The 21,632-nt window shown below is 41.8% G+C and overlaps 1 protein-coding gene across 1 annotated transcript in view; it reads right to left on the bottom strand.

Annotated features, from left to right (window-relative positions):
* The window catches only part of SKAP1 (src kinase associated phosphoprotein 1), a 308,294-nt gene that overhangs the window by 41,955 nt on the left and 244,707 nt on the right, over positions 1–21,632 (bottom strand). Inside the window, exons 5-9 of the mRNA XM_047758216.1 lie at positions 9,946–10,023; positions 8,804–8,887; positions 5,793–5,917; positions 2,679–2,742; positions 278–484 (exon numbers count right to left, since the gene is read on the bottom strand). Of these exons, the coding sequence (XP_047614172.1) occupies positions 278–484; positions 2,679–2,742; positions 5,793–5,917; positions 8,804–8,887; positions 9,946–10,023 (558 nt within the window). The remainder of the gene's footprint in view (positions 1–277; positions 485–2,678; positions 2,743–5,792; positions 5,918–8,803; positions 8,888–9,945; positions 10,024–21,632) is intronic.

Genomic DNA, 21,632 nt, shown 5'->3' on the forward strand with positions numbered 1-21,632 from the left:
ATGAGTCACCCCCAAACTTGTAGTAAATCCATGAAAACCAACATGAGTATTCTTGATTCTTTAACCTCTTGACATGTGTAATAAATGATTTCCTATGTAAAATGAATCAATCCATCTTGCCCCCACAGCAGCGGGCATCTCCGGTACTGGGAATCTCAGAAGCACCACTGAAGCTTCCGTATATTCTCTCCTTCCAAGGTGTGGCTTCCTCTGGACTTGCTAAAGTTATACTCTCCTACCAGGTCAAGCGTTTCTAAACTAGGGGAAGATCTCTCACCTGGTAAAACTTCATAAATATCATCTTCTTCTTTCTCCTCTGTGGGCTCTTTGAGCCCCATACTCCCGGGCGACATAATGGGTCTGCTCTGGGAACCGGAATTTGAGGAGTCAAAACCATCGATATCATCGTACATCTCTTCCTCTTCCTCCTCTCCCTCCTCCTCCTCCTCCTCCTCCTCACATGGAATGGTTAAGGAGCTCAGATCTGCCAGGGCAGAGATGAGAATGAATCAAAATCGGGAGAAAAAGAAAAGCAAAAGGCAGGGGAGGAAAGAGGGAGAAGGAGGTGGAGGGATGAGAATAAAACATGTCAGAGGAAAATGAAACACTAGGTTAAGTGCTGTTATTTCTAATGGGGGCCTTGGTGGCAGGAAATCTACAGAAAAGGCCAGACTAGCACTGCGTCAGGTTTAAACCATCAACATAAATCCTTCCTTGCAATAAAACTTGATCAGGATGAAGCAGCCCTGAAAAGTATGGGTGTGTGAATGAGCACATGAGGCGAAGGGAAGAAAATAGGCCAGAAGAGGAAATGCCAGCGTGCCTCGTGCTGCTCGTCAAGTGGAAAACTGGAAGGGTGAGTGATAGCCCGCGGTTCCCCAGGGCGCGGAGAGCCCGGGAACTATGGCGGTAACCAAAGGATCCCTGGGCTGTCACCTGTCACAAGCTCATCCACCGCATGATCTCGCTGCGGAATTTCAGACAAGTCTGGGAAGAGAAAAGTGGGCAAAAGTGGAAGAGGACGAGAAAGCAGGATGTGGAAAAAGATAACAGTACCACAAGACCAAACAGAATGGCTGAGCCATGTGGTGACCGTGTCCTTTTGCAACTGCACAGTCTGGCTGACCTTAAAGTGGGTCACCGCGTAGCCGATGTGGAGCCATCACAGCACGGGGCAGCACAGGGCGGGAGAAGGGAGATTGGTTTTTTATTTTAGTGGGGAGCTGGGAAGGTTCATTCTCTGATGTGTAGTACAGAGTGCTCTCTGAAACCCTGCTGAGGGGCCTCTGCAGGCTGGGCAGAGGAAGGGGCCTCTGCAGGATGCTCTGGGGAAGGAAAGGATGGAGAGACATCCGACGTTCATTTCAAAACACCATAAAACCGTTCATCTTGATTAGGCTTTTAATAAAGATTTTGCAACTCTTTTCATCTGAGTTCTGGTGCCACCTCATATGAGGAAGGGATCAAAGACACATCGGTGGCTTAAAACCATATGTTATTATTTTGTTTGTTTTAAAATAAAATGGAATGAATAATTTCTTCAATGTGGGATTCTGAAAGTACCACAGGGTACAGCTCAATAAAGCTGCTTGGAGTTTTATTGAGGTTTACACACTTAGGGGTATATTACACGCATAAATCCAAGGCACCTAGATGAGAGTGTACCCTGTAGTCTCGCCATCAATGTTCATGTTTGCCTAGTTCTAGCCTATTACACGTGACGCTCTTGGTAGATGCAATAGTTTGTTCTTGTGATAGCAAAGGCATAAACTGAGTAAAATAGGCAATTGTAATTAAAGCTCTGGTGCTTCCTTCTTTTTATCCACAATAAAATCTTATAGCAGAATAAAAAAAAAAACGGAGATGAAAAGGCTTGGTGTTTTCAGGTTGATGTACTTCTCCTTAGGTCTTGGGCCACGTGCAAAGTTGGTGTTTCTGTCTTTCTGCAGAGGCCGGGTCCTGCCATGAGGTATAGCATCAGGAGAGTTACCTGATGCCAAGTGACAGACACAAGGTTGGCTACGTCTACCTGCTGGGCCACTCCCAGACAAAACTTCCCGGGCCACTGTCACTGCTGTGCCTACAGGCTGGCCAGCAGAGGGAACTCTAAGAGCAGTCATTTAACATCTTCAGGCCAGGACTCTTCCCTTCCAAAGCAGGGAACATTTTTTCCGTGGCTTGGGAAACAGCAGTTTGTTTTGAATGTCTAATGTTACTGAAGGCCACACAGAGGAGTTTGGATTTCTATTTCCCACCGAGACTAAAACTGGGAGATTTTGGACACATCTAGATCTAGATGATGTGGGCATCGTGAATTTCCTTACCGGCATATAAGGGGTTGGGAGACACTGAATTCAGCTGAGCTGGTTTTCGGAACCTCCTTTTCTGCTGATTACAAATACGACAGACTTGCCTGTAGGTAGGTGGATGAGTTAGAATATCAGAGATGGTCTCCGGGTTGATGGTTTCTTCTCCTTCTGACTCATCATGGTGCTTTTTGTGGTTATCATATGAGGGATGTGTGATAGGGAGAAGGGGCAGATAAAGAATGAATCTATCTATCTATCTATCTATCTATCTATCTATCTATCTATCTATCTATCTGTCTATCATCTAAGGAATATATAACTTCAGCTGCAAAAGCCCCCACATATTGTTTCTATAATAATGATACTTACCCTTTAACAAGAAACTTATTTGATCCACCCAGTCTCTGGCTTCAGCGGGATTAGAAGCTGTAAACTAGAGAAACATTAGTGAATTACTTGATCACTTTCACTAAAATTTCCATGAATCTTATAGGAATGTTCAAGGGGAACAGAGTTGCAGAGTCAAGTTGAAAGCTCAGGATTCTCTGTCTGCTTAATATTTAGGAAAAAAGATAAAAATCTCACTAAAGTGACTTTTTTTTTCCTTCAGCAGTTTTGCATACCCAATGTTGACAGCTAGATCTGAGTCCAGAATTCATGTTCATGTGCATTCACTTGATTACCCATTCATTCATCAGGCATTTACTGAGAACAGTTTATAGGAAAACAAACAAAAAAAGGCCAACCCAAATTCTTGATTTCAAAGAACAATATGTCCGTCTGGGGGGACAACATACACACTTGACAGGAGAACCCTACAAAGCAGGCACATTGGATAAGAGCTGGATGTTGAGAGGTGACAGGGAGCACCTACTGTTGCCTATGACAAGCCACCACGGGAGGCTTGTGGAAGTAATACTGTTTTGGTTGGATTTCTTTTCTTTTTTTTGAGCCATGCCCATGGCATGTGGAAGTTCCCGGGACAGGTTCACTGCGCCACAGCAGTGACAATGCCCAATCCTAAATCGTCAGGCAACCAGGGAACTCCAGGCTGGATAAAAGAGTTGGTGCACACTGGTAGAGGGAGCTGGCCATTTTAGGCAGGGAGAAGCAGCTGCCCAAGATTAGAAATGAGACCATCCTGTGTAGGGAAGGTGGCCCGACCAGCTTGACTGGACAACAGCAACAGACGAAGCTGGAGAGTTGAGGATCACAGAAGAGTTGATGAAAGGGCTCTGAGTGCTAGGAATTCAAACTTAAAAAGCAGAAGGAGTGAGAGATTCTTTCAAGAGCTGCGAGTAGGAGAGACTGAACTAGGGAGAAATTGTGGACACAAGACCAACCAGAAGGCTTCTTAACCAGTCCTCTGGGTGAAGCGATAGGGGTTTAACTGGTGTCAGGACTGTAGGAATAAATTAGAAGGGAAAGATCCAAAGGATATTGTAGAGGAAGACTCCACAGACCATGGTAATGACTTGGATTCAATGGGCCAAAGAAAAGAAGAAGTAAACAAACTCTACATTCTGATTCACAAAACAGGCCAGTCAAGCATTACACGTTAGTAATTTTTTTATGTTAAATGAATCAACTTGAAATGACTGTTCCTGAAAAACATTTTTATTACCTGGCCATTAGGGTAAGATAAAGCTCTGTGCTGTATAAGAAACCTAGATTCCTGCTTAAAACTTATTAATAGACATTGTGACTCTTGATTTCTTAAAAACACATTTCTATAAGACATGTCTAGGGACATTGATTTAGACTTCTCATATAAATTTTCATCTGGATGAGGCACAACTGGAACTGAATAATAAAAATAATTTGGATTCATACCCAAGGCATACATCTGTGTTGTACATGTCCATAAAAGATTCTATTAAAAAGTTTAGATTAAATGAAAACTTTTTTTGGAAATTGCATAAATAAGACCTAGGTCATTATATTCAAATAAAGGTTAGGATCCAGTTGGAACATAAAAGGATGTTATATTCAGGGTCAGTGTTTGATATGGTGAAAGAACATAGATAAAATCAGCTAAAGGCAGAGGTCAGGAATAGAGTTGGGGGTCCATTAGGTTTGGCTGCCGAGGGAAGCCCTCCCTGAGTCCTGGGGTGCTGATTCAGAACACATATATACAACCCCCGGAGAAAATGGCCCCAACTCTGCCAGGTCTTGCCATCTCGCTTGCCTGTAACTGTGTCACCAAAAGGTTTTCTAGTTTCCTTGATTCTTTTTGTTTTGTTTGATTTTTTTTTTTTTCTTTTAGGGCCACACTTGTGGCATATGGAAGTTCCCAGGCTACGGGTTGAATTGGAGCTGCAGCTGCTGGCCTGCACCACAACCGCACAGCGACGCCAGATCTGAGCCCCATCTGTAACCTGAGCTGCCACTTGCGGCAACACCGGATCTTTAACCCACTGAGCGAGGCCAGAGATCAAACCCACATCCTCATGGATACTAGTTGGGTTAGTTTCTATTGAGCCACAGAGGGAACTCCTATCTTCCTTGGCTCTTAATTCCTTTAGGATTCAATTATTTTACTCTCATAAATGATTCGTGTCCTTGCAATAAATCTTTCAAAAATAAAAATGAAATAATGCAAAACTCAAAGAGTGAAAGGGTTACACAAGCGGTTAATATTAACCTTAGCATGGCTTTTCTCTTTTTCATAAGTTAGCTAAAGTTTTTCTATATTATTTTAGTAAAACTGTGATAAAAATAACCAATAAGCAGGAAACAATACCTGTATACACACATACACGTGAAAAATTATATTTCTGGTGAAAATCACTACATTCCCATGGTCAGAAATTGTTTGTTGCCCCAATTAATTTCATAATAGGTAATGAATGCATTACCTATTATACTACCTTTTCTATTGTATCAAAATATATAAAAATAAACACAGTGGAAGAATGTCTTTCTCACCCCCACTCAGGCTCTCTAGTTCCTCAGTTGTCACTGTTGCGACTCAGTAATCACATCTACCAGTATCTTAGAAATTCTTCCAGAGATATGCAGTGCATTTACACAGAGGAAGATTATTTTGGATAGCAAGAGGAATGTGGGAAAATAAATTATGTTTCACTCTGCTGTCAGATTTCTCTTTTCCTGGATTTCATGGAAGTAAAGATAATCGGTTGAAAAATAAAGAGAGCGGGAATGAAAGCCATGAACTTAGAGACTATGAGTAAAGAATTGGACTGTGTGCTGCAGGAGATAAGACTCCCACCTGTGGGGTAAGACTGAGAAGGGGAAGGATGAAGAGACGGAAGCGAAGCCAAGGCAGAACGTAGGATGAAATGGCTACAGAAGGGTGGACACGACACAGCAAAGGGGAGGATGTACCAAGAAAGAATGCCTTGGTAGGCAACGAGAGGTAACAAACAAGGATGGAACCCAGCCCAGCAACCATGGCCCACATGCAACAGGGAGCGAAACTGCAACACTCAGGAGGCTCTCTATCTCCTTGGCTCAACCTACCTCATAGCTGCGTCTATCCTGGGAGGTCAGCTCAAAGCAGCATTCTTTCTTGGAATCTTTTCGCAGGTAGGGGGCCATCCGTACAGTGTAGCCTTTAATGAGAAAGGTCCCTTTGGGCTGCTTGCCTGCAAGAGAGGAAAGCTTCCTGTATCTCCAGAGACATGCAACTGCCAAGGGAGGGCATCTTCTCTGGTATGTAAAATAAAAGCACAGAAACAGCTGTTACATCCCTGAGGAACCACAACAGTCAAGGAAAGGTTATTAGGGAAGCTGAAGAAGAGGCTACGGTGGCGGAGAGGCAGATATCACTGCCAAGCTAGGGTGATGCAACAGGAACGGTTATTTTGCCAAAAGAGTACAACAGAGACAGAGAATTTATTAGAATGTTGAGAGATCTATAATAACAGAAAGAAGGAATTATTACAGCAGGGAGAGCGTGGCTGTAAATATGAGGCTCTTGAAGGCTATTAGAGAGCTAAAACATTATTATCAGGGCGGGCAGAGCTCACATTTGAGGGGAGGGACAGCAGCACAAGGGGGCATTATAAGTTCCCAGGATCTCCTCCCAGGCCCTGGGTAGCATTTGGGCTCGAATTCTTTCCCTTTCGTGCTGGTCAGGTAGGAATTTATGCTAGGGGGAGAATCATTAAAACTCAGTATTTTATTCCCCTCGCAAGAGGTCAGATTGGGAAGTAGCAGAGTACACTTGAGGCTCACTGGGTGATGAGGAAGGAGATAAAAGGAAAAGGACCATGAGGCAGCGAAAGGAGAGACTCTCTGGCCTGCCACTCTCTTAAAAAAAAAAAAAAAAAAAAGAGGAGTTCCTGTTGTGGCTCAGCAGAAATGAATCTGACCAGCATCCATGAGGATGTAGGTTTGATCCCTGGCCTCGCTCAGTGGGTTAAGGGTCCGGCATTGCTGTGAGCTGCGGTGTAGGTTACAGACGTGGCTTGGATCCTGTGTGGCTGTGGCTGTGGTGTAGGCCTGGGAATCTCCATATGCTGCAGGCATGGCCTTAAAAACAAACAAACAAAAAAAGATATTGGAAACAGGAAAAGAGGGGGGCGTTCCCAAGGAGGATTCTGTGTCCTCACAGTGTGGTTCAGGCAGACCGTGTAGAAAAAAGGGACCAACATATCCCATGGGAGGCATTCTGCCTCGTGTCATGGGGAATGGATTGTTTTACAAGTGCTTTTTGATGATGATGGTGATGAGAGGGACGGCAGTGGAAAGACAACGTTAAAAGAAGAGAAAAGGAAAAGAATCTGTCTCCACCTGCTCGAGCTACAAGAAATTCACAAACACTCTATACTTCCTAAGAAAATGTCTTGGGCACAATAAGAAGTAACTGGCGAGCAGGGAGCCGTGCAACAGTGCTTTTTGACACCAGAATCTTTTTTGTTAAAGTATCTCTCCTTGTTCTAACTGGCCACTAAAATGTTTTGTTGTTCTTTGGTCACCAGATTTTATTTCACTCTGACAGCAAAATGGTCAATAAAAGTCTCCAAGCCTCTCGCTCTTGCTCTCCCTCCTCACCTTGAGTAGGAAGGATGAATGAACAGGATACCTGGCTTTCTATCCAGATATGCCAACCACATATTTAAATGCAAAGGAAATGCTGAACATTTTTACAAGGACATATATATTAAATTAGCTTGAAGTTTAAAGACAAACAAAGAAACAAACAAACAAAAAACCCCTAGAACCTGGTTGGCTTGTATGCCTAGAATTCAGGGGAGAAATTGTAGTTGCTGGATTTGAAAGTGGGCTGGGGGTTGGAAGGATGCAGGGCTTTATGCTTTACTCCCTCGATGGGAAAGGCTCTGAAGAGTCATGACAGCGAACCCAAGATAAGGGTCAGTGATACCTGGGGCAGGCAGAGGCAGAGTGAGGGAATTGCCTCAAAGCCCAAGGGCAAATCTTAAGGATTCTACGTCACTTAGCAAAAGCTGTTCTTTCTGCTACCTTCGTGCCCAAAGTACAGGAAGTCCAAGGGCAACTGGGTAGATATTCCCTAGACGGGATATCCAGGCATTCGGAGAGAAGTAAGTCCAGGAAAGAAGACAGAGAGGAGAAACTGAAAATTATTGGAAGGACAATAAAGGATGTATTTTGGGTCACTGGTCTCTGCGAGAAGGTTGCAGAGCCCAAGAAATCCCCCACTAGAACTGCTATTTTTCTTGAGCTCCATCTTGCTTTGTGGAATTGCTCCTTTGATGGGAGGGTATACCCTATACGAAAGTTTGCATTCACCTACTTATTTGTAGCTTGTATTTATTTGTCTTTGCCTCCAATTTGTGCTCATATCTTTTATTTTTTCTCACAAACTAAGCAATTGTGTTAAGCATGGATGGGAGGGCTTCTAGGAATAGCTCCTGAGTGTTGTGTTTGATGGAGTCAGTGGTGGTTAGTTAAGAAGCTGCCTCTGGCTTGACTCAACACGTTGCTGCTGCCGCCATCTGGCTGAAGGGTGTCTCTCCGGCTAAGCAACCATGTGGGTCTCAACACTCCATGGCTCTAGGGATGTCCACTGGATGACTTCCCAGGAACCAGTAGGGATAAAGTTTGGAGCATGCTCTTAGAGAGTCAAGGGTTCTATTTCTGGGTCACTGGGAAGCTGAATCTTTCTCAGAATTAATTTTTTCAATACTTCATATTATTAATGCCTATAAAGCATTTGAGGTTTTTCTCTTTTTGAAGAATGTTAAGGGGGAAAAAAAAAAGAATGCCAAGGTGTGCAACCTTGATAATGCTATTAGTCGTAATAAAAGGTAACCTTTTAACATGCTGACCACCCTAACCTAGTGTTTAAAGGGGATATAATTTCTAAACTGGCATCTGAGTTTTTGGTGATGAGCAAGGTATTCTTTCCCCAAGGGCACTTCTTTCCTGAGCCCGTCCCTTTATGGGTGTTAGTTCAGGACTGCTAGGTTGAGATCTAAGTGCTGGAGCATTTACGAAGTGCTTGCACCCCCGAGTGAGAGGTTGCTGTGCAAATGAAGAACACTTACTTTTCTCATTAGCATAGTAGTAGAAGAGGCCTCTGCTGACAACACACCATCGCTTTTGCCACTCTGATCCAAAAAAACTATGATCTAAACAGAACAGCAGTAAGGGACATAAATTCAGGTAACTACCATCACTGAAGAGTCCGTAAAATCCAACAACACACGGTCCAGTGTGTTATTGTTTTATTTCCCAGGTTAATGGACTGTAAAACCCTCCCTTTCACCCCCACAGGTTATCCCATATTGACTCAGAGGCCAGAGGACTCGCTGAGTTAAAGGTCCAAGTTCTAAACAGTTTTGCCTGCGCTGACCCCTCACAGCTGTCAGTTTTTCCTTTAGATCATTCAGGTTTTAATCTTATCCTGCACCTTTAAAATTCTGCTTGAGATCTTTCTGCATTGCCTTGGAGCAAACCAAAGTGATACTCCAGGCTATGGGTGAAAGAGGGCTTTCTTTGTGCTAAACCAATTTGCCCTAGGGTTAAACCTGGTACTCCCAACCCTAGCAGTACCTAATTCTAATCCAATAAGTGAAAGCAGAAGATTGGGGCTTGTCTGAAACTTAAAAGTGGGCTGCTTCACATATGCATATAAAAATTACACGCTTAGCAACATTTTCACCCTTTATGCAGCACCCTGAGAGATGAGAACAAGAATATAGTCATTCATTTATTGATTCAACAAGTATGTACGTATATATTTATGTATTTTCTTTTTTGGCCGTCTGAGGCATAAGGAGTTCCCAGGCCAGGGATCAGATCTGAGCCACAGTTGTGACTATTCTGCAGCTGTGGCAATGCTGGATCCTTAGCCCACTGTGCCGGGTCAGGGATTGAACCTGTGTCCCAGAGCTCCAGAGATGCTGATGATCCCATGGACCACAGTGGGAACTCCAACAAGTATTTATTAAGCATCTGTTGTGTACCAGGTGAGGAAGGTAGAACCAATCCCTGTCTTGATGAAGTGAAGATATGGGGCCATCTCTCTTCAGCCTACACACAAACACCAGACCTTCTTTTTCTTCTTGCCTTAGACTTGCCTAAAACTGTATTGGGCACAGAAGAGGCACCCCCTAGGCTAGCCCTCTTTTTCCTCATGTCCCTTCCCTCCTTGAAAAGTTCTGAGATCTGGGGGTCTAATCATTACCTTTGCTTTTCTTCTCTAGGTATCCTTGCTTGATGATATTATCAAGCTCTTGAGCTCCTCTTGTGATGTCTTCCATTCCTAAAAGGAACAAGAACAAAATGTTTTGTTGATCTGACAGAGTTTTCAATTATTGGGGCTACTTGAGATCATTTATATTAATGAAAGGGTACAGAAGGGCTATTGCTTAAGTACGGCACAAAGTAAAACAATTTCTAGATGATTGGGGGGGTAAATTTTCTTTCTGTCTAATGCTGAAATTACTTAAAATTATCTCAACATATGTTAGTTTGTGCAAGAGGACGCAGCCTAACTATGTTCCAATTGGTAAGAAAAGGACTTCGGAGAATCGAGAATTTGCTTGAATAAATACACTCGGCTCTAACAGATAGAAAGACACCTTAGTAAATACAATTTTTATTAAGTTCACACAAAGAACGACTATGCAAAGCTGAACTTGGCAATAACCGCCAAATCCTGATTTTGTTAAAGTATGGGAAAGAATCTAGAATGGTAGAAGCCTTTGCACAGAGAAGACCTGGAACTGACATTAGCCTTTAATTGAATGCTGCTAACATTCTTGGTTTTCAATTAGCCTTGTTAGGTACAAATTTATTGGGAAGTCAAGATCCCAATCTGTCTTCCACCACTGGGGTTTAAACTTATTTCACAGAAGGGAGAGACAAAGAAGAAGGAATTTACTCCTCAAAAAATAAAATGAAACAAGAACAAAAAAGCGAAAACAATTTAAAAAATACAACTCTATATTTCTTAATTAGGAGAAATGGAGTGGGCTAGAATAACTCTGACATTTATTCTTTTTGGTTCCCATCCCAAATCTCTTCTGGTTTGCCTTAAAATATTTAGAAAACAAACAAAATATAAGCCAAATTAAGACACAACACATATGAATTGACCGGGTCACCTATACAATACTTAGAGACTCTTGGATGGAATAAGTTTCTTTTGATCACACAATGTTTTTTCTGAACGACCGAAACAACTGACATTTATTCAGTGGTGGCTCCAAATTGGCACTTTGCTCAGCACTTTACTTTTTGTTTAAAAAGTAACATTTAAATATTTTATTTTATCCAAATATAGTTGATTTACAATGTTGGGTTTGTTAGCGAACAAATTAGCAAAAAAAAAACAAACCCATTTTAAGACAATTTAAAATGCAACTAAAATGATTTTTTTGCTTCTAAGCTGTTTCAAGCTTGGTTTTAAAAATGTAGATCAGAAGAACTTTTCTTTTTCTTCTTTAGGGTATCTAAGCGCCTGATTCTTTATCCTATTTGTCCTTATTGTCAACTTCCTTGTTCAGGGACTGTTTTCATGTGTGTGTTTTACAGTTAGCAAACTCCGTGGCTGCTATAAATCCCCCCAGATGGGTCTCAGGGTGCACGCATGAGAGAACACGGCAAGGAAAGGTCTCTTGCCTAGGATCCTTTCATTTCTTCCAGCCCTCTGAAAATTCTAATAGCTCTTTGAAAATGCTCTCCCAGAAAATAGAAGCAGATCCTACTGAGGGTGAGGAGAAGGCCCAGTGTAGATGAGACGGCTCTTTGAAGGAGAGCCCATACTTTCTGCAACGCTGTCAAAAAATTGCTGCTAGAGACCTAAAAATTAAATGAAAAACACAGGGGATAAGCAAAACAGGATCCCCTAAGCCTGGAGTTCCCATCTTTTCTTCCCACTATTTATTTATTTATTTTTGCCTCTCTCTTAAGGTCTTGTTAAACTTAGAGACACCACTTCTTGTTAAAGATGCTGAGAGTCTGAATCATAAAAGACATCTTAAACGTTCTATTAGAATTCAAACCCCCCTTTTTAATGCAAATCTAAATGCCATTTTATGGAACATCTATAATTATGAAAATGAGAAGACATTGCCTCGTGTGCGGGGAGAGTCTGTGAGTATGAATATTACATTAATGTGCCCACACCAGCTCACTGATCCTGCTTGCAGGAGCATAAAAAATGCTTGAGTGAAACTTTTATTTAGATGTTAAGACTCCAGGCCCCAGCGGGGTGACAGAGACAGTCCCTGTGAGTTGCCATCAGAGAGAGCGCTTGAATTGAATTACCCAGGGGGGAAGGAAGTAGTGATGAGCACTGCTTCGCTTATTTAATTTCATTTACTTTCAGTACATTATCAGCGTGAGGCTTTTCTCTCCCTACCAACTGAAACCCAAGAATGCCACCACCAAGAAAACAAAGACATCATGCAGCAGAGATGTTTGAACTCCAAGTCACTAATTTTAGGACACAAGGAAGAGTACCATCACCACCTTCTCACCCCCAAAGTCACACTTGCTTTGCTAAAATTGGGCACTGAATGAGTTGCTGAATTTCTTCTCTTGGTCCTTCACCCACAAGCTTCTGAAGAGGAAGAGAGCTGGAAGTACAGTATTTTACATGCTGTGTTTTTGTAAGATGTGTTATGTTGCTTTCTTCTGAGAGGGAATCTGTACTGATGAACTCTCTTGCCTGGTTTTTCTTATGGGTGGTGGGAAAAAATGGGATTATAGGTGAAGTTTGGAATGGCTCTGGACAAATCGTTAGATCAAATCAATCTTCATTCTATTGGTTGTCTTCTGTGTATAAGGCACTCTCTGGCGCCTTACACAGAACTGTGTACAGAACAACAGAATTGTTCTCAATGTAAAGTTGACTCTGGGCTCAATCTCATTAGCTCCCTGATCTATCAGACAAGATTGAGATCTGGCCCAATTCAAGATGGGAAGCCACCGTGGCAATCGAGCTATCTTCTGTTTCCGTGTCAGCTCAGGGTCCCGTGGATCAAGAGCTGATGGTCCTGAGGATGTACACGCTGGCCTCAGTTCCGGGAGATGAGGCAGGAGCAGTCTTGGATGCCTGAATTCACACCTACTGGCAGAGGAACAGATCTGCAGAGCTGCTTGACGAGTAATAGAAAATATGCAAATGCTTTGCAAGAGGGTAACAAAAATAGAAAGAAGCCACAACCAACTACATGAGTTGCCATTTTAAGGCAAAACATTTATATTTAAACATACAATTTTTTAAAAAGTTGAGGCTTTCTGCTCGATAACCTGAAAAAAAGATATCACCAACTTAACGAAAAAAAAAAAAAAAGAAATGATTTAGATTTATTGGGAATAAATGGCCCTTTGGAGAAACCTACGAGTGTATCACATTATATCAGCACAAAACAGAATTACATTAGTGTCATAATCTCTCTCTACCACTGCACTTAACTAAATCTCTCCGAATAGCCCACATAAAGAAAAGATTCACTTAGCCAAAGGATGTGGGGCCATATAGATAAGATCAACAGAGAAGTATGTAATCCTGAAGTGATGGCCACCCAACTTTCATGGCAGATGAAGATAAAGGAAATTCTCAGACATCTTTCCTCCTCATCCAGATGCCTTAAAACCCTTGCATCCCAGCCATACCCACTCTATAATAAAGAACGACAGAGTAGGAGTCCATCTCTCAGCACTAAACATGACTCCTCTGTCAGCTATGCACAGCAACAATGGAGACCCTTTGGAGTGTGATGCATTTCCATAAAGCAGTCAATAAAAAAGACACGGGAGCTTATGTGAGTCACGGCCTATTTAATCAGCTGCATTTAGCCCACTGAGAAAAGAGAATTGAAGAGATCAGTTGGCAACACCATAGCATAAGGCTAATAGCACAAAAGGCCACACAATTTCTACTGCAAAAAGGCTGCAGCCCCTGCAGAACAAACGAGGGCCCACAAACTTTCATTAGAGGTGGCTGGTTTAGTCTCTTGCTCAATCAACCTGAAATGAAAATCATTGATTAAAAAAAAAATTTATTCAACTCCTTCTCCTCCCTAAATTGTGGACTTCTTCCATTCTCCCCTTTCCTTTTAATTCAAGTTCTTTTCACTGGTTTGAAACAGGGGGCCAAACCAATTCCAGACTAGAGACTGATAGCTACCAGGGTGAGTTTCAGGGAGGGTGAAGTTTACCAGGTTCCCTCCTTAAAGTACCAGTGATAAAGGACTTGGGGAGTTGAGTAGATGAGGCTGGAGAAGATTTAATAATTGAAGGTTGGGAATGGTCAAATTCCACTTGCAATTCTGATTTACTCACAGATTGTGGGGGTGTGTGTGCATTTGCAAAATGACAAACATACACTTCACAATGCCTCAAATGGACAAAAGGAAAGAGGGTGTTCCAGGTAGGATGGGTGGTGGAGTATCCTCCTGTCTGGTAGTTGCTGATCCCCAATCTGCTTGTTAAACCCTCTCCTTTGTATTTGGTTTTTAAGTCCTTCTTTGTAAGCTCATTACGGCTCTTCCTTAGTGTCTTGCACTTCTGGGTTATTTTTGGCTTTTTTCCCCCCCTCGATTTTCAGGAACCAGTCAATAAAAGACAGTTTGAGCTGTCAGGCAAGAAGTCTTCATCTTCTGCCCGTGATGTTAACAGGGAAGTTAGTTTAAGTGGCTTTTCTTTCATTAGTCCCTTGAGACAGGCTTCCGTAATTTTTAAATTTCAGTGGTTCCATTCAGTATCTACTTGAGTTGACACTTACTCCTCACTCTTTTCCATCTTTGTGCTTCACTTGTTAAGGAATTTAGACCAATATGTGTAAGATGAAGAATTCTAAATCATTAATAATAGACTTGGGATCTAAACGTTTCAAAGGCAAAGAAGGCATTCAAACAAGCAGCTTTAATTTCATGGAGAAGCAGATGAAAGGAAGGGGTTAAACACAATGTACTTAATCGAGTTCTTCGACAAGCTGTGACACAAGAAGCTAAGAAACAAAACAAGTGCAACTGGAGCCAGACTGAAGCACGTCAGAAAATGGGAGAAATAAGAATCTGAAAAAGAATGGATATGTGTGTATGTATAACTGAATCACTATCGTGCAGTAGAAATTAGCACAACAATGGCAAATCAACTAAACTTCAGTAAAAGTTTGAAAAGAGATAGAAAAAAAGGAAAATGATAGAAACTGCACATTTGTGACTCGCAAACCAACACAGGAGACAACATTCAGGAGATCTTCATGGACTCTAGTTTTCCACCCAATTTTTTACAGACTTTAAAATAATCTGTTAACCCAGGTAACAGACCAAACTGTGTAAAAATCTGTGGAAGAATATTGTTAGACTGAGGATACAAAAAATTCATGATAGATTCTAGGCTGGAAGTACTTAGAATAAAAGCAAATAATTGATGTACAAAATACTTAAAACTAATATGTTTTAACAACAATGGTTTTAAAAACCTAACAAGTTTCAGTCTGCATTTTATCAAGCATTTTCACATCTCATTTCAGTGCCTCAACATCCCTAAGAGGTATGTATTACCACCTCCACTTTATAGACTTAGGAAACAGGCTTGCTGAAATTAGGGGACCTGTTGAAAGCTGCATAGATAGAAAATCCCATGCACTTTCCACCACCCTGAACTTTAGCTGCAGAGACACACTCAGCAGTAGCTGAGGAAAGACAGGGTCTTCCCAATTCACTTGTCCACAAAAGAAACCCCATTTAACTATGAAAAAGAAATAGACACGATGTGTGGCTATTTTCATAGAAATTATTTTAAGATCCTGTATATGCTGTATGGTGACCAAGGGTATTGTGTGTGTGTGTGTGTGTGTGAATTTTACTGTTTATTTTTCATCACTTCCCAGGAAATTGTGGTGAAGTGAGAAAAATGCACTTTGAAGGCAGACATTCCTGGGTTTTCTCTCTTTCTTTCTCTCTCTCTTTCTTTCTCTTTCTTTCTTTTTCTTTCTCTTTTCTTTCTTTCCTTCCTTCCTTCCTTCCTTTCTTTCTTTCTTTTCTTTTCTTTTTTTCTCCTTCCTTCCTTTTTTTTTGACTTTTTAGGGTCGTATCTGTGGCATGGTAACCAAGGTTTGTAAAGCCTCTCTGACATGAGTGATTCTAGAAAAGGGAAGGCTGTTCCAGCATAGAGGTCATGCAGGAAACTTGAACATGATTTGTTTACTCTTTTTAAAAATTTTTATTTCTTATTAGGGTATAGTTGACATATAGTGTTGAGTCAATTTCTGCCGTAGAGCATAGTAACCCAGCCATACATATATATACATTCTTTTTCTCCTATTCTCTTCCCTCATGTTCTATCCCAAGAGTCTGGGTATAGTTCCCTGTGCTATACAGTAGGACTTCATTGCTTTTTCTTGTTTTAAGTTTTATTGAAGTGTAGTTCATTTACAAGCTTGTGATAATTTCTGCTGTACAACAAAGTGACCCACTCATACATATACACACATCCATTCTCTCTCAGATTCTTTCCCCCCATAGATGATCACAGAATACTGGGTAGGGTTCTCTGTGCTATACAGCAAGTTCCCGGTGGCCCGTCCTTCCATGTACCTCAGTGTGCATGTAGGACCTCATTGCCTGTCCATTCTAAATGTCATACTTTGCATCTACCACCCGAAACGCCTCATCCATACCACTTCCTTCCCCCTCCCCACTGGCAACCACAAGTCTGTTCTCTATGTGTGTGAGTCTGTTTCTGTTTTGTAGATATGTTCATTTGTGATGAGTAAAAAGTTTTAAAAGACAAGAAGATTTTTAAGCCAAATATCCAAATTGGTTTCTCTTCATAAAACAGTCCATTGATAATGCCAAGCTACAAGGTAACACATAAAACTCATGAATTTTCAAGGTGGAAGAAGAAACTTGTTTCTATAAAGAGACACCACACTAATGACCACAGAAGCCTGTGGTTTTTGAGGAGGCTCCTCTTCCATGTCTTTCCTTTCAGTGGGATTTTACTTATAAGCAGGGAAAGTGTCAGAAAAAAACCCTTTGAACTCCACATACGGTAACTTCTATACACTAATTATAGCATCCAAATAGATGAGAATAAAGAATAGCATCTGGTAGATAAATAGTTCATCTTAATTCAATGTAATAATCCACTGATTCTCAATCCTGGTATCAGGACCTGAGGGTATGTTTTGACCAGTTGAAAGTGTTGATCGAAAGGGCAGAGATTTTTGAATAATTCACTTTAAGAATAAGAATGTATTCAAAAGTTTCCTATAATAATATCATCCATTTGCATTCAATATGCTTTCTTAAGGGGAAAAGTAAATTAAAAATAACTTATTTATGCCACAGTCTATGGTGATTAAATACATTTGATGTATTATTATGATTGTGGCAATCAAGAATTCCCATAGAGCTTTACTTCCTTGAAAAAAACTGTGTTTCTTCAAAATCACGGGTGTCCCATGGAAGTGAGTTGAGCATATGAATGTTGGTGATCATGAGTTATGTTGGAAAAAGCCTCTTGTGTCTTTTTTTTTGTCTTTTTTGCCTTTTCTAGGGCCGCTCCCGTGGCATATGGAAGTTCCCAGACTAGGGGTCTAATTGGAGCCATAGCCACTGGCCTACACCAGAGCCACAGCAACGTGGGATCCGAGCCGCATCTGCAACCTACACCACAGCTCATGGCAACGCAGGATCGTTAACCCACTGCGCAAGGCCAGGGATCGAACCCACAACCTCATGGTTCCTAGTCGGATTCGTTAACCACTGCACCATGATGGGAACTCCGTGTCTTCTGATTTTATTAATGACAAATACCTATAACTTAGCACCTCAGTTTTACTTTATTCTAAGAATCCATCCTTAATATAGAACCACAAAGATCCAAACGGTCTGGTCTTTTTAGCAGCCAAACCACAGTAAGTGGCAATAGGGCAAAGTGAGAATCCTGGTACAAATCTAGACAGTGATGCTTCAAATGGCTTTGTGATTCTGAAAAGGAGGAGAGGATTTCAGATTCAAACTATCTTTTTACAAATCTTGAAGGATCACTGTATTCTCTCCTCTCATCCTGAGGCAGGTCGCTTTTATATGTGTCACTTGACAGCATAGCATTTATTATTTTACTTTTTAGGGTTGCACCTATGGCATATGGAGGTTCCCAGGCGAGGGGTCGAATCAGAGCTGTAGCTGCCAGCCTATACCACAGCCCTAGCAACGGAGGATCCGAGCTGCATCTGCAACCTACACCACAGCTCACGGCAACACCAGATCCTTACCCCACTGAGCAAGGCCAGGGATCGAACCTGCATCCTCATGGATGCTAGTCAGATGGGCTGAGCCACGACGGGAACTCCTGGCATTTCTTTTAAAATTAATGAATTTTCCAAATATATTTATTAGAGTCACACACAGATGGCTCTGAGGTCTGTATCTGGGAGACAGCTGTTACCACCTCTGATAGCCTCATCAAGGAGAGCCGCTGGCAGCCTCAGGAGGCCCCACCTTTTGGGGGCTTGGGCCTAGGGCCAGGGAGGGCCGTGGCTTATAGAGCGAAGGGTGGCCTGGCCTGTACAAACTTCTGCCCCTCATCCTCATGTCCTCGTCTTAAAAAACAAAACAAAACAAAACAAAACAATTTATTGACTACTCTACTGGACTGTGGTAAGAACGTAAAGAAAAGACAAAGAAAAAAGGCTTGCCTAGGTTTGGAGTCACGTTTTAGCTGGTTTACCTTCTCCCTGTCCACTGAGCTGTGGCCAGAAATCATCTTTCTGAAACATAGATCTGGTCATGTCACACTCTTGCTTAAAACCTTCCATTGTTCTCCCTAACCTATAGGATGAAACTCAAAACTCTCCATCACACAAAAACTTTAAACTTGGTCTCACCCTACCTTCCAGTTTCATTTTCTCCCAGCCCTCATACTTCCCAATACGCCAGCAACAATAAGTACCAGACATTGCCTCCTGGAACCTGCCGTGTACTTTACACTGTTAGGCCTTTGCTCATGCTGATTTTCCTGGTTGGGAATTCCAATCTCTCGATCCCCAATTTCTGAGGACAGTGAGCTCTTTCGAGATTCAGGTCTCTTTCCCTACAGAGAATTACACCCCTTCCTTTTCTGTGCTCTAATACCATTTTCTGTTTTCAAAAACTTTTTAAATTTAAAAATTAAAGTATAGTTGATTTACACTGTTATGCCAATGTCTGCTGTACAGCAAAGTGACCCTGTCATACATACACATACATTCCCTGTCTCTTGAAAGAGACTGGGTAGAGTTCCCTGTGGTATACAATAGGACCTCATCACTTATCCATTCTAAATGGAATAGTTTGCATCTACTAACCCCAAACCCCCAGCTTGTCCCACTCTCTCCCCTCTCCCCCTGGCAACCACAAATCTGTTCTCTGTCCGTGAGTCTGTTTCTGTGTTGTAGATAGGTTCACTTGTGCCATATTTTATTTTATCTTATTTTTTAATGTAAGATTTTCTTGTCACCGTGTAGCTGTGCACTAGCACTATGGCAACGCTAGGTGCGTAGCAGGGAAAAACAAATCTGACTCCATCTTGGATCTGTTTCTTTGACTTTAACCTCTGTATTCTCCTGCTTTTTTTCTTTTATGGCCGCATGTGTGGCATATGGAAGTTCCCAGGCTAGGGGTTGAATTGGAGCTGCAGCTGCTGGCCTACACCACAGCCACAGCTACTCGGGATCCAAGCCACATCTGTGCCCTACACCACAGCTCACAGCAACATCAGATCCTTAACCCACTGAGTGGGGCCAGGGATCAAACCAGCATTCTCATGGACAGGAGCCAGGTTCCTTACTGCTGAGCCATAACGGGAACTCTTGCCATGGTTTTTACATTCTACATAAGTAATATCATATGGTAATGCTGTTTTCTACAGGGCATTATTATAGCACATCTTGGCTCTCAGGGACCCTAAACCTTTCTCCCAATACTCTCTCCCTATTCTTGCCTCTTTGCTTCAGTTTACATAAGACCTTAGTTACTAGCAAAGCTGCTAGAAGCCTTGAGTGAGGAAATAGAAAAGGGGTTACTCCCAGGAAAAAGAAATACAGCTGTGACTCTGGGTAGAAGGCAATAGGGAGGTTGGCCTAGAAAGGGAAGGAGGGTAAAAATTGATTCACTCATTGGAAGAGAGAGTACTATGAAAATTTTAAATGAACAAAACATCATAGTGCCTGGATTGAAATGGGGGAACAAAGAATCCAATACAGCTGTGCTTCCAGGGAGATGGGCCAGCATTTGCATCCCTGCTGTCTAAGTAGGGAGAGTATGAATTAGAACTGGAGCATATGAACAGATGAGACCTATCACAGGGTTGGGCTATATTTTAATTGCTGAAATGGTGTGGGATTAAGAAAGATTTTTCCCTTAAATATACTCAGTAAACTCTAAGGAGTTTGGTGCTAATGATTTAATTTTTTGAAGCCTAAAGAAAAGCTGCTGGTGGGAAGTCTGGTCCTTTTCATCAAGGGTAGTGCAACTCATCAATCATATACCTGTTTCTCTTTGAATCCACAGGAGCCTAAGTACCATACACATAGTAGGTGTCCAATAAATGTGTGTTAACTGAACTGAAACCACTCCCAGCCTTATGGGACCTGTGGTCCAAGAAGGAAATATGGGAGTGACTATTTGTTAGATAAGTCATTTCCACCTAAGCCACAAACAGTAATTTTTGTTCTGCTGTATAGTCACTATTTTAATCTTGGGGTTGGCACTATGAACTAAGAAAGTCAAAAAGGGAAAGAAGGGAAGCTTTAGCAAGGAAACCCAGGAGGAAGCTGGGGGTTCAGAAGTCAGGAGGAATCAGAGTACTGAGAATGACAGGAAGAGGGACGAGGAGGATTTGGGGCAAAAAAAAAAAAAAAAAAAAAAGGAAAAAAAAAGTCAGGAACCTCAACTGGAGAGAACTAGTCCCTGAGATGATTGCACAGCCTCATTAAGATACCAGGTCTCTTCACCTCAGAACTTACCCATCTTCAGAAAGGCATCAAAGGGTGGGGCCCAAAGGGAACCATAAATAGACAAACATTGAGCCAAATCCCAACAACTTAGCAAATTGATAACTGAATACCCTTCAGAAAATAGCTGTTGATGGCAATTTCTGAGCTACAGGCCTCCTCTTTCCCCAGTCTTGTTTTTTTATTTCCCTGAAAATGGTATTTTTCTCTTTGAACGTCCACATTCAAAGGTACATTTGTTTGCATCCAGTACTCAAACACCCTATGTGTGTCCAAATATTTAATACTATTGATGGTGAAAGCTTCCATGGTAATCCCATGTGTTCAAGAATTCAGTTACTCTCCAAACCAAGAGATTTCAGGGAAGAATCAAATGATAATAATTTTGCCTTCTCCATGTCTCTCTGGTTAAAAAAAAAAAAATCAGATATCCGAGCACTGCATTGAGAAAACTTTTAAAGCGAACAAAGCAGAAAATAAAAAAGAAGACTCAGGAACTAATTATTGTGATTCTCTGGGGGTGTTTCAGGGTGGGTGATCTAATGAGAACTCTCACACCCCATCGGGAAGAGCTTGATGGGAATGCAGTGATCTAAGCAATGTGGCTTTGACCTGGTGTCATCTACTGGACACAGGGCCACTCCCAAGCTGGACCTCGCTCCCAGCCAGCTCCATGGGTGTCTCTGTGCAGTAGTTTGGGATCAGAGCAGAAAAATGATGGCTATGATAAGGAACCTTGAGGGCAAAAATTACCCCCAATTCTTCTCGGTTACACACTTGAGATTTAAACTCTTTCTGAGTTCTTCTGTTTCCTCTGACAAAACTCAAGCAAGTTTGAAGTTATGTTGCATTTTGCAAGGAAAAAAATTAAGAAGGGGAAAATGAGGGTGATGTTTCCAGACCCAAAGTTTCCA

This window comes from Phacochoerus africanus, chromosome 14 (assembly GCF_016906955.1).
Source record: "Phacochoerus africanus isolate WHEZ1 chromosome 14, ROS_Pafr_v1, whole genome shotgun sequence".
In the NCBI taxonomy this organism is placed as follows: Eukaryota; Metazoa; Chordata; class Mammalia; order Artiodactyla; family Suidae; genus Phacochoerus; species Phacochoerus africanus.